Source organism: Rosa rugosa, chromosome 3 (assembly GCF_958449725.1).
Source record: "Rosa rugosa chromosome 3, drRosRugo1.1, whole genome shotgun sequence".
Classification (NCBI taxonomy): domain Eukaryota; kingdom Viridiplantae; phylum Streptophyta; class Magnoliopsida; order Rosales; family Rosaceae; genus Rosa; species Rosa rugosa.
In genome coordinates, this window is record NC_084822.1 from 963,147 (window position 1) to 982,035 (window position 18,889).

General features: G+C 36.0%; 1 protein-coding gene and 1 long non-coding RNA gene across 2 annotated transcripts; both read left to right on the forward strand.

The window, feature by feature from the left end:
* The first annotated feature begins 1,215 nt into the window (after positions 1 to 1,215).
* On the forward strand, positions 1,216 to 2,346 carry LOC133739223 (extensin-2-like). The gene is made up of 2 exons (XM_062166961.1): positions 1,216 to 1,918; positions 2,020 to 2,346. The coding sequence occupies exon 1, from the start codon at positions 1,260 to 1,262 to the stop codon at positions 1,893 to 1,895; it is 636 nt and encodes a 211-aa protein (XP_062022945.1). The 5' UTR covers positions 1,216 to 1,259; the 3' UTR covers positions 1,896 to 1,918; positions 2,020 to 2,346.
* An 11,270-nt stretch (positions 2,347 to 13,616) lies between these two features.
* LOC133740239 (uncharacterized) lies at positions 13,617 to 18,716 on the forward strand. The gene is made up of 13 exons (XR_009861082.1): positions 13,617 to 13,837; positions 14,110 to 14,202; positions 14,353 to 14,723; positions 14,840 to 14,922; positions 15,153 to 15,226; positions 15,985 to 16,052; positions 16,577 to 16,683; positions 17,006 to 17,173; positions 17,584 to 17,689; positions 17,801 to 17,885; positions 17,977 to 18,055; positions 18,212 to 18,304; positions 18,391 to 18,716. It is a non-coding gene; the product is annotated as an uncharacterized LOC133740239 (long non-coding RNA).
* Positions 18,717 to 18,889: the final 173 nt, after the last annotated feature.

An 18,889-nucleotide genomic window follows, 5' to 3' on the forward strand; every position in this document is an offset into this window, starting at 1 on the left:
CAGAAGATAATTCAGATAGTGATGATGCGTGGGGTGGTACAGCAATTCCAGATAGTTCTGATGATGGTGGAGATGGTGGAAGCGGAACAGGTGGTGGAGGTGAAAGATATGAATATGGACAATCTTCTGTGGATGGAGGATTCCAATTTACCTGTGAAGGTAATTTTGATCATGCCACCCAAGATGAAGACCACGGAGTGAGAACAGCTGGTCATGGTGCTCAAGAGAAGACCCGATATGGGAGGAGGACTAGAGGTGCAACTGATGATCAAAGTACCCAATCTGATGTTTCTTCAATTGCCTTAAGTTTTGACTCTATCAGTTTAGGCACAGAGCGCAGTGGGATCTCAAATGAATCTCATGAAGACAACAATCAATTTGGTTATGATGCATGCTTATGGATATAATCAATATGGAGAAGTATATGATCAGTCATCTAGTTAGGTTCATCCTTATTATCCCCTTATAGGGGAAACAGTCGGCAGCTCTAAAGAGATCTATAACTATCATGTTCATCACTACAATTCGCACTATATGGGTCATATGTCTTGGTCTGATTATTGCATTTTCGAAGACCAGCGAGCGGCTTTTCAACAGCCTAGAGTCTCTTTTTGGATGTAGAAGAAGTTGACATTCTTATGTATTTATATGTAGTTCTAAATTTCTAATAAATTGACTTTTTTCAAAAACGATATTTTCGTACACTGTATCCCCGATATATCCAATATCTCACTTTTTCAAAGTACCGATAGATATGAAAATACCGATATTTAAAACATTGGTTGAAACAACTCAAATGAAAAGAAGTAGTAAACCTGGATCACCTTTATCCCCCTCCATCTGTTTCTACCCGTAAACCTGGGTCCCCTTTTTTTTTCACAGACTCACACTAACGTTAACGACCAGCTCACAATAACAGGAAATGGAAGGCCATCGTTGCTCCGGACCCACTCAGCCAGAAATCAACGGTGAAGATGCCCATGTGGAAATCCATCCCGGGTGGATAGCAGAATTTTCCATGGAAGAATTGCTCTTTTTTATCTATGGCACTGTATTGTATGTACGTAATCGGTAGCTAGGTCTTAGTCTTCCAACAGTTCAAGTTTCGCAGCTTCCATCCAATCAATGTAATTTTGGCACATGATGATTATTATTTTACCCTAGTTTGATTGGATGGGTAAAGACCAAAGCTATATAAAGGTTGCAGAGGCGTTGCATATAGAGCAGAAAACCAAAATCCCATCTCTTAACCCAACAGGATGGGGAAAATGGGGACCTCTCTAGTTTTGAGTCTTCTAGTGGCAATAGTCGCTCTCGCTTCGCAAACCTCGGCAAATTACCCTTACTCCTCTCTTCCACCACCTGCCTCTCCTCCTTACCACTACAAGTCTCCGCCACCACCATCGCCGCCAGTGCACTACGCACCACCCCATCATCCTCACTATCCTCCCAAGTCACCGCCTAAGCCTCCGGTGTACTCTCCACCAAAGCATCCTCATTACCCACCAAAGTCACCACCATCACCCACACCGCCGGTGGACTCGCCTCCTAAGCATCCTCATTATCCACCAAAGTCACCACCAAAGCCTCCTGTTTACTCCCCTCCTAAGCACCCCTATTACCCTCCCAAATCACCACCTAAGCCTCCGGTCTACTCGCCGCCTAAGCATCCCCATTATCCACCAAAGTCACCACCAAAGCCTCCGGTGTACTCCCCTCCTAAGCACCCCCATTACCCTCCTAAGTCACCACCTAAGCCTCCGGTGTACTCGCCGCCTAAGCATCCCCATTATCCACCAAAATCTCCACCACCACCACACAAGCCTTACAAGCTTCCTAGTGGTCATTTCTTTGAGACCCCACCTCCTTCTCCTCCTCCTCGTTACGGCTACTAGATAATGAGCTTACTTGCCTCCTGGTAATTAAGCTTAATCTCTATTGTCAAGTTCAGTAATTTGCTACTGTTTCTTTTGAATAAAGCATATCTTAACCTATGCTGTTTACATCCATTAATTACAGGTAACAGTGAAGAGGAAGAAGAAGAGAGACGTCCAAAATAAAGAAAGGGGTTGTCCAATGAAAGAACCTTACCAATAATGCATACGAGCAAGAGCAGTAAAGCTACCGAGTCTCCGCGTGTGATGTGAATGTTTTTAGTAGTTTTTATTATTAATTAGGAGCAAGTTTCGTCATCAATCTTTTCATTTCCCTGTATTCGACAGTTGTGGTGCACTTCCTATGTTCGATTAAAGAGTTTATATATATGTATCCATGTCGTTTATTTCAGCTTTTTTCCCAACCGAGACGTACGTGAATAATAAAAATAAATTAATTCCATTTCCCAAATGTTCCTCTCTCTTTTATCAAAAAAAAAAAAAAAAAGTTCCTTTCTCCTATTTCATTAGTTTATTTCAGCCTTCCTCCCAATTATGACTTATGCTTAATAATTTTTCACTATTTTCATCTTGGGTTGTTTATGATATTATGATGTTTATCATATACTTATTTTATATTTGATTGAATTAAAATTAAAATTAAAATTAATTAAATTTACAACATTGATAAAACTATCACATTTATTTTACACTATTTACACATAATTAAACTAAGATACATTGATAATAATTTGTTCATAAACTTATAAAAATATCGTAGATGAACTAATTACTTCTAATAAACTAAAATTAGAACCACTCAAGCAATGCGATTCTGATTTGTTGATTGTAAAAGCCTGAAATCCCTTCTACTTGATCTACATGCATACACATAAAAAATTAACAAATTAAAAAATAAAAATAAAAAAACTTAATATTGTAATAAGCTTAGCAACCTAAAATTATCTAATTGCTGCTATTTGGATTACTTAATGTTTATTGAAATCTTTTCCTTCTTTGTGTTCCATCAATTTTCTAAGCTACCAAACAACAGAGTAAATGAGTAATAACCTTAGAAGTTAGAATTAATAGGCAAGGTGTGAAAGGAAAAAAAAAAAATCAAAATTAAAGTTCTCATCATCTTATATTTAAAAATGGTCATGCAAACTACAAAGACAGCTAAGTTTGAAATCTAACTCATTCTAATACAGTTTGGCAAATCATGGTCATTCGCTCGGAGATGCTCAAATTTCGTAAAAAGCCTTCCCATTACTGTTCTCTCACCTTTTACTTGTTTGGCGGTGGATGCCTTTAACTCTTTAGTCGTTCACAGTTCTCTCAACTTTTGTTAGTCTTTTAAAAGAGATTGTATCTAGTTGTTTCAGACTTGTTTGTCCCTTCACTTCTCAATTTTCTATGCAAAATTCTACATAAATAATTCACAATCATAAACAGGGTGTAGAAGTTGTAGACCTTCATTAGGTACTGGAAGTAAGAGGAACGTCTATGCTAGTTCTTGTTCTTGTAGACCACTCTTTCAAGAATGGCACACTCAGCCGGGAGCTGCAAGCAACTACATTAACTTCTCGTCAACAGCTTCTGCTTCAGAGTATCTGCATCCTGCAGGACAAAACATTTCATCACTCATTGGTCTGAATCCAATTCATTGATAGTTATCCAAGTCTAACTTACCTGCTAGAAAATGTATGTACAATATGCACATGCAGACTACTCAGCTGAATTCTATCTTATGATGCATTTCTTGGCAAATGTCAACACATTAATGATGCAAGAATTAAGGAATCAAATGTTGATCCAGAATTTTCAAACATTAGTAGTTAATGCAGATGTCATTAGTCATATGTAAATTTAGAGCCCACCATTAAATGAAGTGGCTCAAGAATTGTCCCAAACATAATGAGCGAGACTGATGAGAGGGCTATCTAACAAATATGTTCTGCACATCACTTAAACAATGAACTTACAAAAATGAAGCTGTTTGTTTATACTATAGGAATATAATGAAATTTGAGACAAAATGCACAATCTTCATTGATCAAAAGTGAAAAGAAACTGTGGAAAATGTATTATGTACCCAGTGGCTTCTTAACTAACTAATAGCTTTCTAGGAGATTAAGAAGGTGAACAAATGTTTAAAAACCTACCATGCATGTTCTGACATATATATCATTTTGCGTAAATGAATGGCACAACTCGAAAGCACAACTATGACTTAAAAAACAAAAAATTGGTTGAATTTTGAAACTTTTTTTCATGATATCTACTTTAGGCTTCCTACCAGGCAGATAAGTAAAATAAAATTGACACTTAGACAAAGAATCTCAGAAGTATAACCTAGCAAGTTGACTGTAAAACAATTGCTTTGACAGCTCACTGCATTTCTCCACAATTGCCGGTTCCTAAATGTATTGCATGTTTTGTTCCAACTACTGCTCGTAATACTAAACAGACTAACCAGAAATTGTGCGTTTCCTTGGCAACTGATGTTGGAGAACTAATTCACAAATTGCTATATCTAAAAGATAAATATAGAGTTAAAATTCCAGACTAGGACAAAGGAAGCAAAACTTTACAGATTGTGATCGAAGCTAGAACTTGGTTCTATCCCCTTAAGACGAAATTGCCTCCTTGTCGGTGCTTGAAGGGTTATTGGCAAACGTCTCCCAGGAGTACAACGATCAAACTTTCCTCTAGAAGAAGCACTACAATCTTGAGGATCAACGAACGCAGATTGTGATTTTCTCTCTCAATCTCTTAAACTCTAATGTGATATGCAGAAAGTTTTTTGAATACTGAAAAAAATTTCTGATGCAAAAATTGGATATCAAGTGGTGGGATTGCTTCTCTTTATATATGAGTTTGATGCATCTAATTGAAAGGACATACCTTTCTGCACAGCAACTTCTATGTTGCTTTTAGTTTGAAAGGTTGTAACCTTTGGATAGAATGATCAGTTACTTCTTCCATATATATATCAGAATTATCAATTTGAATTTTCATTCAAATTAATTTAATCTTTGGATTAAATTTACTAACAATCCCCCACATGAATGAAAATTGAAATGCAGACACTTGAGAGAGAATGGTTGGTAAGATATCATATCAGGATAGGTGACTTTTAGCTTTGAACCTTCCCTAGTGATATACTATCGGGTTTACTAGCTAAATAGTGAACGTGTTGTCTTGAACTATTCGGCCGTTCGTGTAAACCAAGACAATAGTAAACACATAATATCTTTCCAGACACATCTGGTTATACGGTTGTGTCCTTCCGGCCATGGACAATACCCGGTATTCACCAATGATTTAGAGAATTTCGCCCAAAATTCTCAAAGAAACGGCCTCATTTCACATTGATATAGGTGACTTCCTTCTGTAGAGTATTCTGCTATACTCCACTTGAGATTTCAAGTCATAGGAATCATTAAAAGCTAAACTTAGCCTAATTCACATTATTGCAGACATAGCACTGTTTCATCATAGGAATGGGTAGGAGATATTATCTCCACAGTGCTTCCACTTAAGTCAGACATGATTTAGTTGTCCCTTTCAACCTAGATCTTGGGATCTCCAGCCAACTAGGTTGGGTGTCCATCATGAAGACTTTTAATTCATAGGCTTCAATCCCATTCCCTTTGATGATTTACAAACTTGCTCTCTAGTCAAACCTTTGGTAAACGGATCCGCTAAATTATCTTTCGACTTTATATATTCAATGGTAATTATACCATTAGAGAGCAGTTGTCTTACGGTATTATGTCGTCGATGTATATGTCGAGACTTACCATTATACATATTACTCCGTGCCCTTCCAATTGCTGATTAACTATCACAATGTATACAAATTGCAGGCACAGGTTTTCGGTCCTATCTTAACCCTTTTAGGATCAGGAACTACTACCTTCGCAAGACTGATAGGCTAAAAGTAGCACGTGTCAATCTCCGGCAACGGCGCCAAAAATTGACACGCTAAAAGTAGCGCACAATTTAACCCTGCAAAATGTAGTTGTTAGTATAGAATAAGTAGGGATCGTTCTAGCCGGGGATTGAGGGTACACATGTAATTGCAAAAACAAATAAAGAATTAAAATAATAAAGTATTATTTACAAAAATAATATAAAGAATAGAAATATATACAAGTGAACACAAATAAGGGGGTTTTGGGATTATAGAATTGGAATTAAAATTAAATGAAATAAAGAAAATGTAAAAACAGATTTACAAGGGTGGAACGCAAGGAACAAAGATCAAAACCACAATCATATGAATGAAATCCAATTACAATTCCTATAGTTGATTATCTATGTCATGAGAAATAAGTTGACCATGTGAAACGTTAGTAAGCAAACGATTTCCCATATTTTACTTTCCTTGAATAATTAATCTAAGTGAAAGCACCTAAATCAATCCTATTGAACATGCAATCATAGTCTAGAAAGCTAGCTAATCAATAACACATTCAATGCATGAAGAACAAAGAAAGGATATCAACCAAAGTGCACAACCTAGTTATGAATAAGTTAACCTATTTGCAATCCTCTTTAATTGATTTCGACTTTTGTCCAAAGCCTTTACTACTTAAATCTAGCTTCAATTACATGCATATATCCTAAGTTGGCCGCCAAAGAACACATACATATAAAAGTTTTCTATAATCCAAAATCAATTGCAATCTCACATAAGCAACATAAAAATCAACACAAAGAAATCACAACTTTTATCCAAACATAGAGAGGGGTTTTAAACTTTGCCCTTAACATTACTTGTTAACAAAAATTCATAGTTCTACAAATCCAAACAAAGAAAACCAAAAGAAGTTACAAGGAAAAAGATAGAATTACACCGTGAGTTGGAGATGGAGATGGAGAGCTTGAAACGTTGGAATCTTAAATCTTGGAAGCAAGCCTTCAAGGTGGACGATGGAGGATATGATCTTCATGGCTCCTTCTTCTTCTCCTCTTTACTTGAAAATGCAGAAGTAGAAGACTAGAGAGTGGAAGGAAATGAAACTAAGAACTAGAAAATGAAATGGAAAATGGAAATGAAATGGAGAGACAAAGAAGATGAAATGGATGAAGGAATGTGTTTTTCTTCTTTGTTGTAGCCTCTATTTATAGGCTACCAAGCAAAACTATTTGGCCTTAAATAAATGATGATGGGTTAGGTTTGAGCATTTAAACATTAATGGAATTTGTTAGGTTTGAATATTTAAACACTAATGAAATTTATTAGGTTTGAATACTTAAACACTTAATGGAATTTGTTAGGTTTTATTCACTTTTTGCTCATTTTTCCTTCAATTAATTCTCCACCAAGACTTCAAATTTTTCCCTTGACTTATTCATATGAAATGATCCACCATGAGTGTAGATCATGCTGTCAAAGTTTCAGAACTTTTTTTCATTCCTATGGGTCGGAATCACTGCTGGACTCCTTATAAGTCCAGTTTTCCAATTTTGCTTCTGCAGAAAATTGGGCTGACTGTTTGAAGGTCTTCCACTTCTATTTGGCTCTTGCACTCTTCATAAGAAATGTTTCTTAGGATGTCTAGAATGGATCTGGAAGGTTGCAGCTCATTTGAAGTTCATTTGGTCAGGTGATCGCTCCTTCTTCCTTGCTTGGCTTGGTTTCTCCTAGCCGGAGTAGGAAAATGTGTAAAGTTGACCTTTTTAGTGCATTTCCATTTTTCTCCATCATTTTATGGACCTAACACTTATTTCATCATCATCTACTCCAATGTACCTAAAAATAAAAATTGAATTAAAAATTGATTCGTTAAGGAATTAACCAAGCAAAATGTGAGGAATTAACTATTAAAATATCACATTAAAATGCTCCTATCAAATTCCCCCACACTTAGATTTTGCTAGTCCCTTAGATAAATCAAAACACAAAACAAAACAAAGACTCAACAAAAAGTAAGTAAAAGACTCTACTACCCCTAACTGTTGTCTCAGAGACTCCAAACTCATGGCTTTCACGTTTAAACACTTAATCAAAATCACATAGATCTAGATAATTCCAAGGTTAATAAACGTGTGACACTCATATGACTAAGTAAGATATGGAGAACTTAAGTTATACAGTGAATGATAGCATGTTTCGAACAAGTCCAATCCAAACTCACAAGGCATACTCTCTATTTTTCTCTCAGAAATGGCTATGCTTAAAAGCTTCACACTCAAGTATATGCAAGAGAACAAATTGTAAGGCAACAAACAGCTTGCATATTTCATCAATAAAAGCATTTTGTGAAGAATTTTTAAAAACCTCCAGAAATGACTAAGTGCACAAATGGACCTAAACTATAAGCTCGACTTTGTACCTGATTCCACTAACCAAAGGCTGCCCATCTTAAGGATCAAGTAAGGACTTGAAACAGGTTGTAATGAGGCTAAGCTAGGGTTTTCGAAATGAAGATTAAGGGTGCAAAAATTCTAAGGACCTAGCAGAGCATATATGGACCACTTTATGTCACCATTTTTATGGGCCAATTATCATTGTTTTGGGCCCAACCTTCACTCTAACCAATATGGAAATGAACAAAGGCCTAATTTTCAATTTTGAGCCTTCTACAAATTTGAAAGTCCAAAACCACATTAAAACAATTTCCCAAGAGTTTTCTTTTCAATTTTTCTTCTCTTTTGCCGTGTTTCTTTCTTTCCTTTTTTTTTTTTTTTCGGCAATTTTTTTTTTTTTTTCTCTCTTGGTTTTTTCCCACCCCACATTTGTCTTTCATCGTCACGCCTACACAATATGTCATGCTCTACTAAGTCCCTAGTACAAGGGTAGAGATGTCTTGTACTAAGCTCATGGTAGGGTAGTGAGGGTGATGAAACAAAGGTTTTCAACGTAGTGTCACGCCCCGAATTTTGAATAACAAATTCAAATCCGAAACATGAATTTAACAACTAAATCAAATAAACGTTCTGAATTTTTTTCTCAGAACAAACACACCACTCGCCACTCAAATAAAAAGTCTCGAAGACCTCGAGTTTATTATTACAAATTCACTCTCACAAGTAAAATTGTAAAGCTCTAAATGAGCATAACAAACCTCACAATAGAAAATCAGAATAACACACTTGCAGCTACTCTACGCAGCTCGATCACCTTCCTGATTCTCTTGACCTGTAGTAGTACCCGCTACACAATTTGAATAGTGTACCGGGATTGCAACAACACCAAACCCGGTAAGCTTTTGACAGCTAGTATGAGTAAACAAGAATGAACTGTTGATTTATTAAAATACATTTCCTTTAACTCAAGTATAGAAATGTAGAAACATCACAATCACAACGACCACCACAAAACCACTTCACTTTCTCACTCTCATATATATATATATATACTTATGAGTCACTCCCCGTTACCCTCATAAGATCACTCAACATTTGGCAGACAGACTAGAGCTCTAACTGATCGTTTCCACCTACCCGGCGCGAGGGCGTGGTTCACGATTTAATGCTATTAGTTTCCACCTACCCGGTACAAGGGCGTGGTTCACTAATAGATGCCATGGTCACCCCCGTGACCTATTGATCTCCACAGATCAATATATCTCAACAAATCAACAATTTATTGTTTCTCAACAATAAATTTAATACCTCTCACAATATTGTTGCTTTTCAACAATAAACTCAACACAACCATAACAGTACATAATATCTCACAATTTCAACAATACATATTATTTCACATAAATAATATATATATAGATAGACATTCACACAGGAATGCCCATTAATACCAACTATAGTTCACAATGACGACAAAAAATAAATTAATTAAAAGTACTCGGTTCGTAATATGAACCACGTGAGGTTTACTCACCTCGATAATCCCGCTGCGTCTTCAATTCCGCTCAAAATACGATCCACAATCGTCCACTAACTCAAACCGTCAATTACCTAGTCAGATACGATCTTAACTTAGCAATCATTCATAAACCACACATATACGGAAATCCAACGGTCGGATTCTAATTTAATGATGATCCAACGGCCAGATCGAATTTATATGATGATCCAACAGTCGGATCCTCACGGATCGCCCTTAGGATCATCCTCCAAAATTATCACGAAGATCCAACGGTCAGATCTTCTTGAATCACTCTAACAAACATCTCCTCAAAATTATACGAAAATCCGACGGTCAGATTCTCACGAATCGCCTTCCGAATCACTATTTCACAATTATACGAAGATCCAATGGTGGGATCTTCGCCCGTGACCACACAAAGTCATCGGGACAGTCATACGATCAACATATTCAAATTTGAAGTAAATCTGACGGTCGGATCTTAGCGGATCGTAAACCGAAGATAAAACGTAAAAACGTTAAATAGTAACGTCAAAACATAAATCCACTATTTATCAACGTTTTCTAAAATGACCTTGTAATATATCAAAACGCTCGTAAGGATGCGTAGATCATCACCTAGATAATAAAAACTCGAAATATGGTCGAATACGCCGCCACAAGCGGCGGTCAGTGGGTGGTCAACGCGGCGGTCAACGAAGGTCAACCACCTCCGATGCAAAAGTTGTCAACTACAAACTTGTTCAAAATGACGAGTTGATCCACTTTCATAACTAGCATGAAGTCTTAAAACGAAAGGAAGTGGTCGGAAATTACCTAGAACAGTCGAGGTGACTGGAAAATTTCCAGAATCCGGCGAGAAACTGCAGAAAACGGCGAGCTCCAATTCGACGTAAAAACGTCAATTTAAGGCTTCGATTCCTTCTGAAGAGTTGTTAAGAAACTCAAGAAGAACTCACTGGTTCAAGAATCACAGAAAAATATGGTCTGTAGCTCGAGATATACCGATCGAAAGCTTCGGTGGTCGGAAAAATTCCAGAATTTTGCAGAATCCGGCAAGGCTCGATTTCGACGTCAAAACTTCAATTTAAGGCTTCGATTCCTTCTGAAGAGTTGTTAAGAAACTCAAGAAGAACTCACTGGTTCAAGAATCACTCAAAACGACGTCCTGTAGCTCAAGATATTTGGATCGATAGTTCCGGTCTCGTTCTTGGTCGGGGTTGACTTGCAGCCACTGCTACGGGCCACGAAGCCGTGTAAGTCTGCTTCTGGGAGCTTCAGGAAGTTGAGGCAAGCACGAGGATGAAGTTTGGCAAGGATCGGTGGCCGGTAGCGTGAGATATCTCGATTTGGAACCAAAACGCGCTCAAACCGGCCTCGTGCTCCACCGCCGTGTACGGCTCAAGAGACAGCGAAAGGCTACCACTGGCAGCTGCGCAAGGAGGAGGCGAAGGCGTGGGACGTGGTCTGGGGTCGATCGATGGCTTGTGGAGAGAGAACAAGCTTGAAGAAAAATCTGGTGTTGTTTCGGCAGAAAGAGAGAACGAGAGAAAAATGAATTTTTTTCTTCTTCCTCCAAAGCCGGTATACCACCAATCCTATACAATTGTATAATAAAAAGCAAACTAGTGTCGCACCACTTTACTTAATGCTTGAAACACATAGCACGCCTCCATTTTTTTTTAACAAAGTGATTGCCACTACTTTGTGTTAAAACCAGAAATATAGGATTTGATTATTAATGTAGGGGAAATTTGATTAATCCTTGCTACAACAATAACAATTGAGATTTGACGTAAAATTAATCTCCACCAAATCGAAATGAATACTTCATTGAATAAAACTGCCGCCAAGTATTGCTCGATTGAAAATCGAGGTTATTACACGTAGGCTCAAAGGGGTTCATTCTAAAGAGTCCCACGACGGGCACAATTGGGGACACATGCTTGTTTGGCTATGGTGGTTACCCTAATGTCTTCTATCCTATCCAAGATCAGGGCATATTATGGCATACAAGTTTTGACAGTCACAAAAGTCGAGTTCTAGTATTTTCTAGTCCATTAAAATCTATGGCACATGATCATTGGATTTTCAAACAATGATGAGGTTTTGCAAATACAGCCATGAAATTATGGAATTATCAATTAAGCACTCAAAAAGAAAGTATTTTAGCTCAACAGCTCACTTAGGGTCAAATGAATTAAATTTAATCCTAGCATGCTTTATGAATCAAGTTACAATCCTATCTCAAATCTTCATACAAGTATCACAATGTCGATTAACCACAGAATTCAATTAAGTCTTATTTTGATTGCGAAAACCTTCAGCCATGAATTCAGAGCACTATGCCAAAAAGGCCTTCAGACGACACGCATCAGACGACATAAGTTTTGTTTTATGTCGTCTGAGTTTTTCAGACGACATAATTTTCTTTTCTGTCGTCTGAATATACACTAAAACCATACTGGTTTAATTTGGAAAAATGGTGAGCATTCAGACAACACATTTGTGTAGTTGTAGAAGGTGGTGATTTCCTATCTCAAATTTGGAGGGATATCCAAATTGTTGATTGAGCCTTTTCCCTCTCAAATAGCCACACCCTAATTGACTAGAAAATATTGTGACATTCAGACAACATTTAAATGTTGTCTAAATGTTGGGGTTGTTTTAAAATTTCCCAAGTTATTTTGACTTGTGCTATTTGACATATATCCCTTGCAATTAAATCACTTTCAATTCGATCTGTCCTTCTCAGCTCGACCTAGAACGTTAACCCGCAAAAGCCCAAACACCAGCCTCGCTCTCTCCTTCTTAGTTAGCTCTGTCATATTTCGATTCTCACTCTCTCCTTCATCTTCTCACTTTCTCGATTCATCAACCTTAGTCTCTACTTCGTCTTTCACATCCAGATTAATGGAGCTCTGCAGCGACCAGTAGATCTATTTTCGATTTAGATATCGGTAAGCAATTTAGGGTGTCAATCGTTTTTTAGTTTTGGGTTTCAACTGGGTTCAATCGATTTTAGTGTTTGATTTCGATTCAGTTTTTTATGTTTCTATTTGGGGATGGGGCGATTGAATATCATTTTTCCTTTTATCCTTGATTCGGTGTTCCGATTACTGAAAACCCAGACCTCTCTCTCTCTCTCACTCATTCTCTCTCTCTCTCTCTCTGTGTCACCCTCCTTGACAGTAGACGGCGGCGGAACGGTGAAGGTTCATTGACTCTTGTCTTGGTGCCAGTTTGCTTTGGAATTTTGTTGAAACAGACGAAAAGAAAAGAAGAAGAGGAGGAAGAGGAAGAAGAGGAGGAAGAGGAAGAAGAAGAAGAAGGAGACGGGAAGAAATTGATGCTCGATTCCAACAAAAATTGAGTAAACTGATCATCCTAGGTATTCTATGATGGGTTTGAATTTGTTTGATTTCTTTTTTTGTCGGTCTCTCTGCTTTTCCATTATCATACATAATCATTTTGGTTTTTCCTGTTCAAGAACCTCTGGGAACATGAAGTCGACTTGGTGTGATATCCCGTACCCGATTTTGAAGCCTATTTGATTTTCTATCTATGAGTTAGACCTTTTTATATACTTAATTCTTATTCTTTTCTTCCCACAGTTAGTTCCGTTATATATATATATATATATATATATATATATATATATATATATATATATATATATATATATATATAGTTATTAGATAATGGTTTTAGTTTATCACTTTTGTTCTATTGCTCATTATATATGTTTTCCCTCTATTTCAAGAAGATTTTGATTATCTGTGTTATCTGCGCCTGGGCTTGTTTCGAAAGAGACGTGTTTGATTGTTTTGTTTTTTTTTTTTTTCAGTTCTATATTTTGGGCTTCTATTAGCTGTGTCAATTTGTGCTTTTGATTGGGTTTTTTGTTGCTGAATTTCATATATTTTTGTATGAAGGTTTGAATAAAAACCTTAATGTTTAACAGTGTCTTACTAAAAGTGAAGAGTCCAAGCTAAGCAAGGATGACTTTAGCATGTGCTCTGCAACCAAAATGTAGAAGAGGTCCATGACTCCTGTGTGCGGCTGCGAGCTGCTGTAATTAGATCCCACAACCAATGTCTCCCCATCCCTTATTTTACTGGTATGTGTTTTTCACAATGACATATGTTTTTGACTCACGCACTGATCTTTAGCATACTGTATTAAAGTTAGTCTTTTTTGATTCATGAAACATGCACTACAAGCTGTGGCAGCTCTAGAAACTTCATTTGCAAACTGAATTTTTAATTTCAATATTTGCTTCTGAACATTGAAGTTAAATTTTTTTTTTTCGTATCACTGTTCTAATGAAAATTGGCTACTTTAGATTTAATTGATCGACATTAGAAACTATAAGTAAATGTAAATTTTCAGAAATTCATGATTTCCATTATAATCCATCATCACCTCGGATTCTGAAGAACGAGAAACAAACCAGCTCAACAAGTTGTGTTACTTTCATGAAGGGTGCGCTTTCTTGTCCATTGAATTTGCATATTTATGACTTCTCTCTTACTACTGTTACAATCACCAAATTTTTTCATTAAAAATTTGCTTCAATTTTTGAAAAAGTTTATGCTATGCCTTTTGCTAATTGAATCATGTATACTCATGTAGAAATTCAGAAATTGGGTGAGATTGCAAAAGAACCTATGTCACAAGATGATAATCGAGCAAACTCTATTAACCTCCGGATTCAGCAGACAGAATTCAACTAAATCATATCATTTATGACATATCAAACAAAGTATGTTGATGCATTCCCTTAGTCACCAAATTTCTTGGTAAATATTAACACTTACTCTACATTCTTTTTTATTTTCCTGAATAAATCCTTTTTCAATGTATTTAGTACAATTATATAACATAACTCATATATATTACATAAGCAATCAAACAGTGAACGAAAAAAGCATGGATTGAAGACTGATTACTATTTGGTGATATTGAACTTTTCTCTCAAGGAACAAGCTGTTCCTCTGTAAAAGGTCTGATTCTCAATTTCTAATCTCTATTTATCTCAATTAGTGCTGTGTCTCAGTTGAAAAGTATGACTACTTCACAGTGACGAAGATATTGAATTTGTTTGATCATTGTTTTGCAGAGATCAATAGAAACCTGCAAAATGAATACAAGAGTCAGGACAAAATTGCAGCCATGAAAGTTCCAACCAAGATAAATGAAAAAGTAATCTTTTTTCCAAGTTTTTTAATACTTAGTTTTTGGAAAATGGTTTCACACTTCTGGAGAAGCCTAAATTATTTTGATCACTACTAATGGAGGTTCTTACTTTTTACAACTATTGATAAACTTGATAATATTAGCTGTTAGACATCCTGTTATCATTTTGATACCTTTCATGCTCTCTTTAATAGAAGCGCCAATACTATATCTTAGACATGCTCTTACTTTTGCAGGTAGTTAAGAACTTGGACTTGGTGAGGATAAGATTAATTGTAATATCATAAAGAGTTAAAGAATTTGTTGCTTGGTAATTTTTCTGCATTTATCATATTTTCCAATTTACAATCTGTTTAGCTGCTAATCAATTTCAATAACTTATCAATTTTTATTTTGTTTCATTTACGTATGAACATTGTTTAGCGTATTGGTGTTTGTTTCATTACAATTTCTGTTATTATAGTATATCAAGTGGTTTGTCACACTTGATAGTGAAGATAATATATTAAGTAGAGGACAATTTAAAGTTGAATCTGTGGCATTGGGTAATGGTAATGAAAATATCTCAAATTCTGACGGTCAAATTATCAGTGGTTATCTCAAATTGTATATCAAATTGTGGCATGGGACATAATATATACAAGAGTTATCTCAAATTATCTGTAATATATAGTTTGACTAATTGAATATATTATGTCCATTAGGAATCAGTGGTTTTGCTTTTTCTCTGAAGAGTAATACAATGAGTGTATTTTTTCAGGTTGCATTTGCTATTCTAGAATTCACTCTTAGTTTCCTCAAATTGAAATTTACATAAACTAATAGAATCAAAATGTAGAGGCATGCAGCTGTAACAAATTCCAAAGCCTATTCTGGAATTTGATCCTCAATTTCCATTCATAAAAATCTCAAGACTATTCTTTTACTTTCGATGTTATTTGTCTGATTAATTTAGTTACTTACCTGCATTTCGTCTGCTTAACCAAATTCAGTTTTAACAACTAACATGCTATAGTAGATATTATCTTTTGTCACTAAGTTTCTTCGTTTCAATGTTGTGTTTTACAGTGTTTCATATTACTGCTAAAGAGGAGAATACTTTCAGTAATGATGCAACAGCTAAAGATATTAAACAGGTAAATATTTCTCATCAAATTTTCAGAAAAAACTATTTCCACAGTTCAGATGGTGCCAATAATAACACACATCTGTCAGATTTTGACTCTCTTAACCTTTATTTACATATTCCATATCATACTAGTCATTTATTCCATCAATAAAACCTTGATGTCTTTCCGCTACACATAAGATAGCACTGCTCATACATCTGTTTTCTACTAATTGTATTGGTATAGGAGTAACTGTGAAACTGAGATGCAAGTAAATGTTCAAATTTCCATCACTTAAAGGTTGGAAATGAAACTGAGATGCAAGTAAATGTTCAAATTTCCAAACACTAGGAGATGCTCACTTTCAAACACAAATTACATATATGTAATTGTTCACTTTAAATTTTACAATCTGTCATTTGAACAACTAATATATTACTAAATATAATAATTGGTCTAAACATTTAAATTAGAAGAGTAATTTATGCATTTTGTAAATGTTTCAATGTGTATAGCTGCTAATGACCTAAAACCATTACACTAATGACCAGACATAATGAGGAAATTCAGATTTTACTTCAGCAAGCAACCTGCAGTGCATGGAGTAACTGTGATACTTACATCTGGCAACCAAGATGTCTGACATCAATCCCCTAAGGTAGATATATTCAAGAAGGAAATCTCAATCTGCTTTTTCATCAGCTAGATATATTCAAGCCAAGTTTAATTTGAACTTTTTCATTACCGTCGAGAAATTTGGGTAACGTGTACTAGATCTCAATGGGTAGTTGGTAATCCTCAGAGAGTACTGTAAAGACAGGTACAACACAACAAGGTTGAGATTTAATTGGTCAAACCAATCAAAATTCTGCTATGTAATGTTATAAAGCAGTAAGCAATTTGCTTATCTATTATCAAATCTATTATCAAATGATATAAGTACAGCTAATAATTCATCTATCTATTATCTGTGGAGAAAGGGTGAGAGCATTTCAGTTTTTGATTATTGTGGAGAAAAAATTTCCGCAGCAAAGCGCGGGCAGAATTTCTAGTTTGCCGTAAGAGGGATGTCTCTTGCTTTGTCTTGAGGGGAGTGCTTTGGTATGCTTGGCCCTAATTTTGCTGGGAAGACCTCTTTTATTAATATGGTGAGTATACTAATTGAACCTTCTCCATTAACTTACAATAAATGAAAATGTTCCTTCTGCATATTTTTTTCCCTATTTTCAGGTGGAATCAGTATTCATTACCACTTTACATCTAGCTGGAAACTTTGTATAGAAAATAATGTTATATTGCTCCAATATATAGCAGAAATGTTTATTGGAGATTTATAATTTCAAAACATGAGTGAATAACTTGGGTCACTTTAGCCCGAGATATAGCTGTTTACATCTGTTTCACTCTACTCACTCTGCTTTGGTAGTGCTCTGTCTGCTAAGTTGATATTTCTGGGTTTTGTTCTCCCTTGTGGATGTTGTCCTGTGACTTCTACATTCTTACATGTTATTGCCCTTGTGATTCTTTGGGTTTATGGCATCTCTATATCTTTCAACAGATGATTGGTCTGACAAAGTCAACCTTTGGCACGGCTTTTGTTCAATGTCTGGACATCAACACTCGGATGAAATATATACCAGCATGGGAGTTTGTCCATAGCATGAGTAAGCCGTGATACATGCCTGATTTATCAAGAAGGCATAAATTTCCTTTCTGGTCTTTCCCTTTATAAATTTAGAATTTAAATAACTTCTTGAGTTTGGGACATTTTGCAGCCTACTATGGGAAACCCTGACTGGAAGGGAGCATCTGCTTTTTTATGGAAGACTTGAGAACCTCAAAGGTTCTGGATTAAGACAAGTAAGTCATTACATACATTTATTTATTTTGTGCTTGCAGATTAAGCTTATCTGTTTTTCCTTATTTTTTTGTCTGAATTTTGTTTCTCTAGGCAGTGGAAGAATCTTTGAAAAGTGTCAATCTGTTTCATGGTGGGGTTGCAGACAAAAGAGCTGGAAAGTATAGTGGAGGTATGAAGAGAAGGCTTAGCGTCGCAATTTCACTGATAGGTGATCCTAAAGTATATGCTGATCACTTTTTAGCTGCTCTAGCTGTGTGACAATTTTCCTGGACGTGTAAATTTCTTGATATCCTATTTACTGCATTCATTTGCAAACTCTATGTAGATTGTTTATATGGATGAGCCTAGCACTGGACTCGATCCAGCTTCAAGACATAATCTATACGGGCAAAACAAGATTGTGCGATCATCCTAACAAGTACTCTCTCTCTCTCTCTCTCTCTCTTGTTTTGCCTTTATTAGAAGTGCTTATGTTGTTTACGTGGACTCCACTTGCATGTGCAGATAGCCACAGACAGCGGATAATAAGTTGGATTGATGGCACAAGACAGCTATCAGCTACATTTGACTTCACAACCAAGGGAGTTCTTCAGGTATCATCCATTTTTAATCGGTCTGAGATGTTTGACTCCCAGCTGACTGCTACACCCACATATGCACACATAAAATCTCTCTCTTGAGTGAACATCTACATTTGTTCTTGTTTTGACCATTGGATATGAGTCCTGGCCATTATAACCATTAGTATCCAGTAATTTATGCCAAGTTTCCAAACATTTTTGTTATGAATTTGTTTATTTCTATATAAGAAACTAAAATAGGCAACTATTACATGAAAATATCTTCTCATCTAAGCACATAAGTACCCCAAGTATGCGTGGTCATGTTATATTAGTTTATTTCTACAAGACTGGCATCTTAATTGAGATTTCCTTTTAACATGTTATGTTTGTTTCTCCCCTGTTTTGGTGATAATCATGCATGCTTCTGTGTAGGAAGCTGT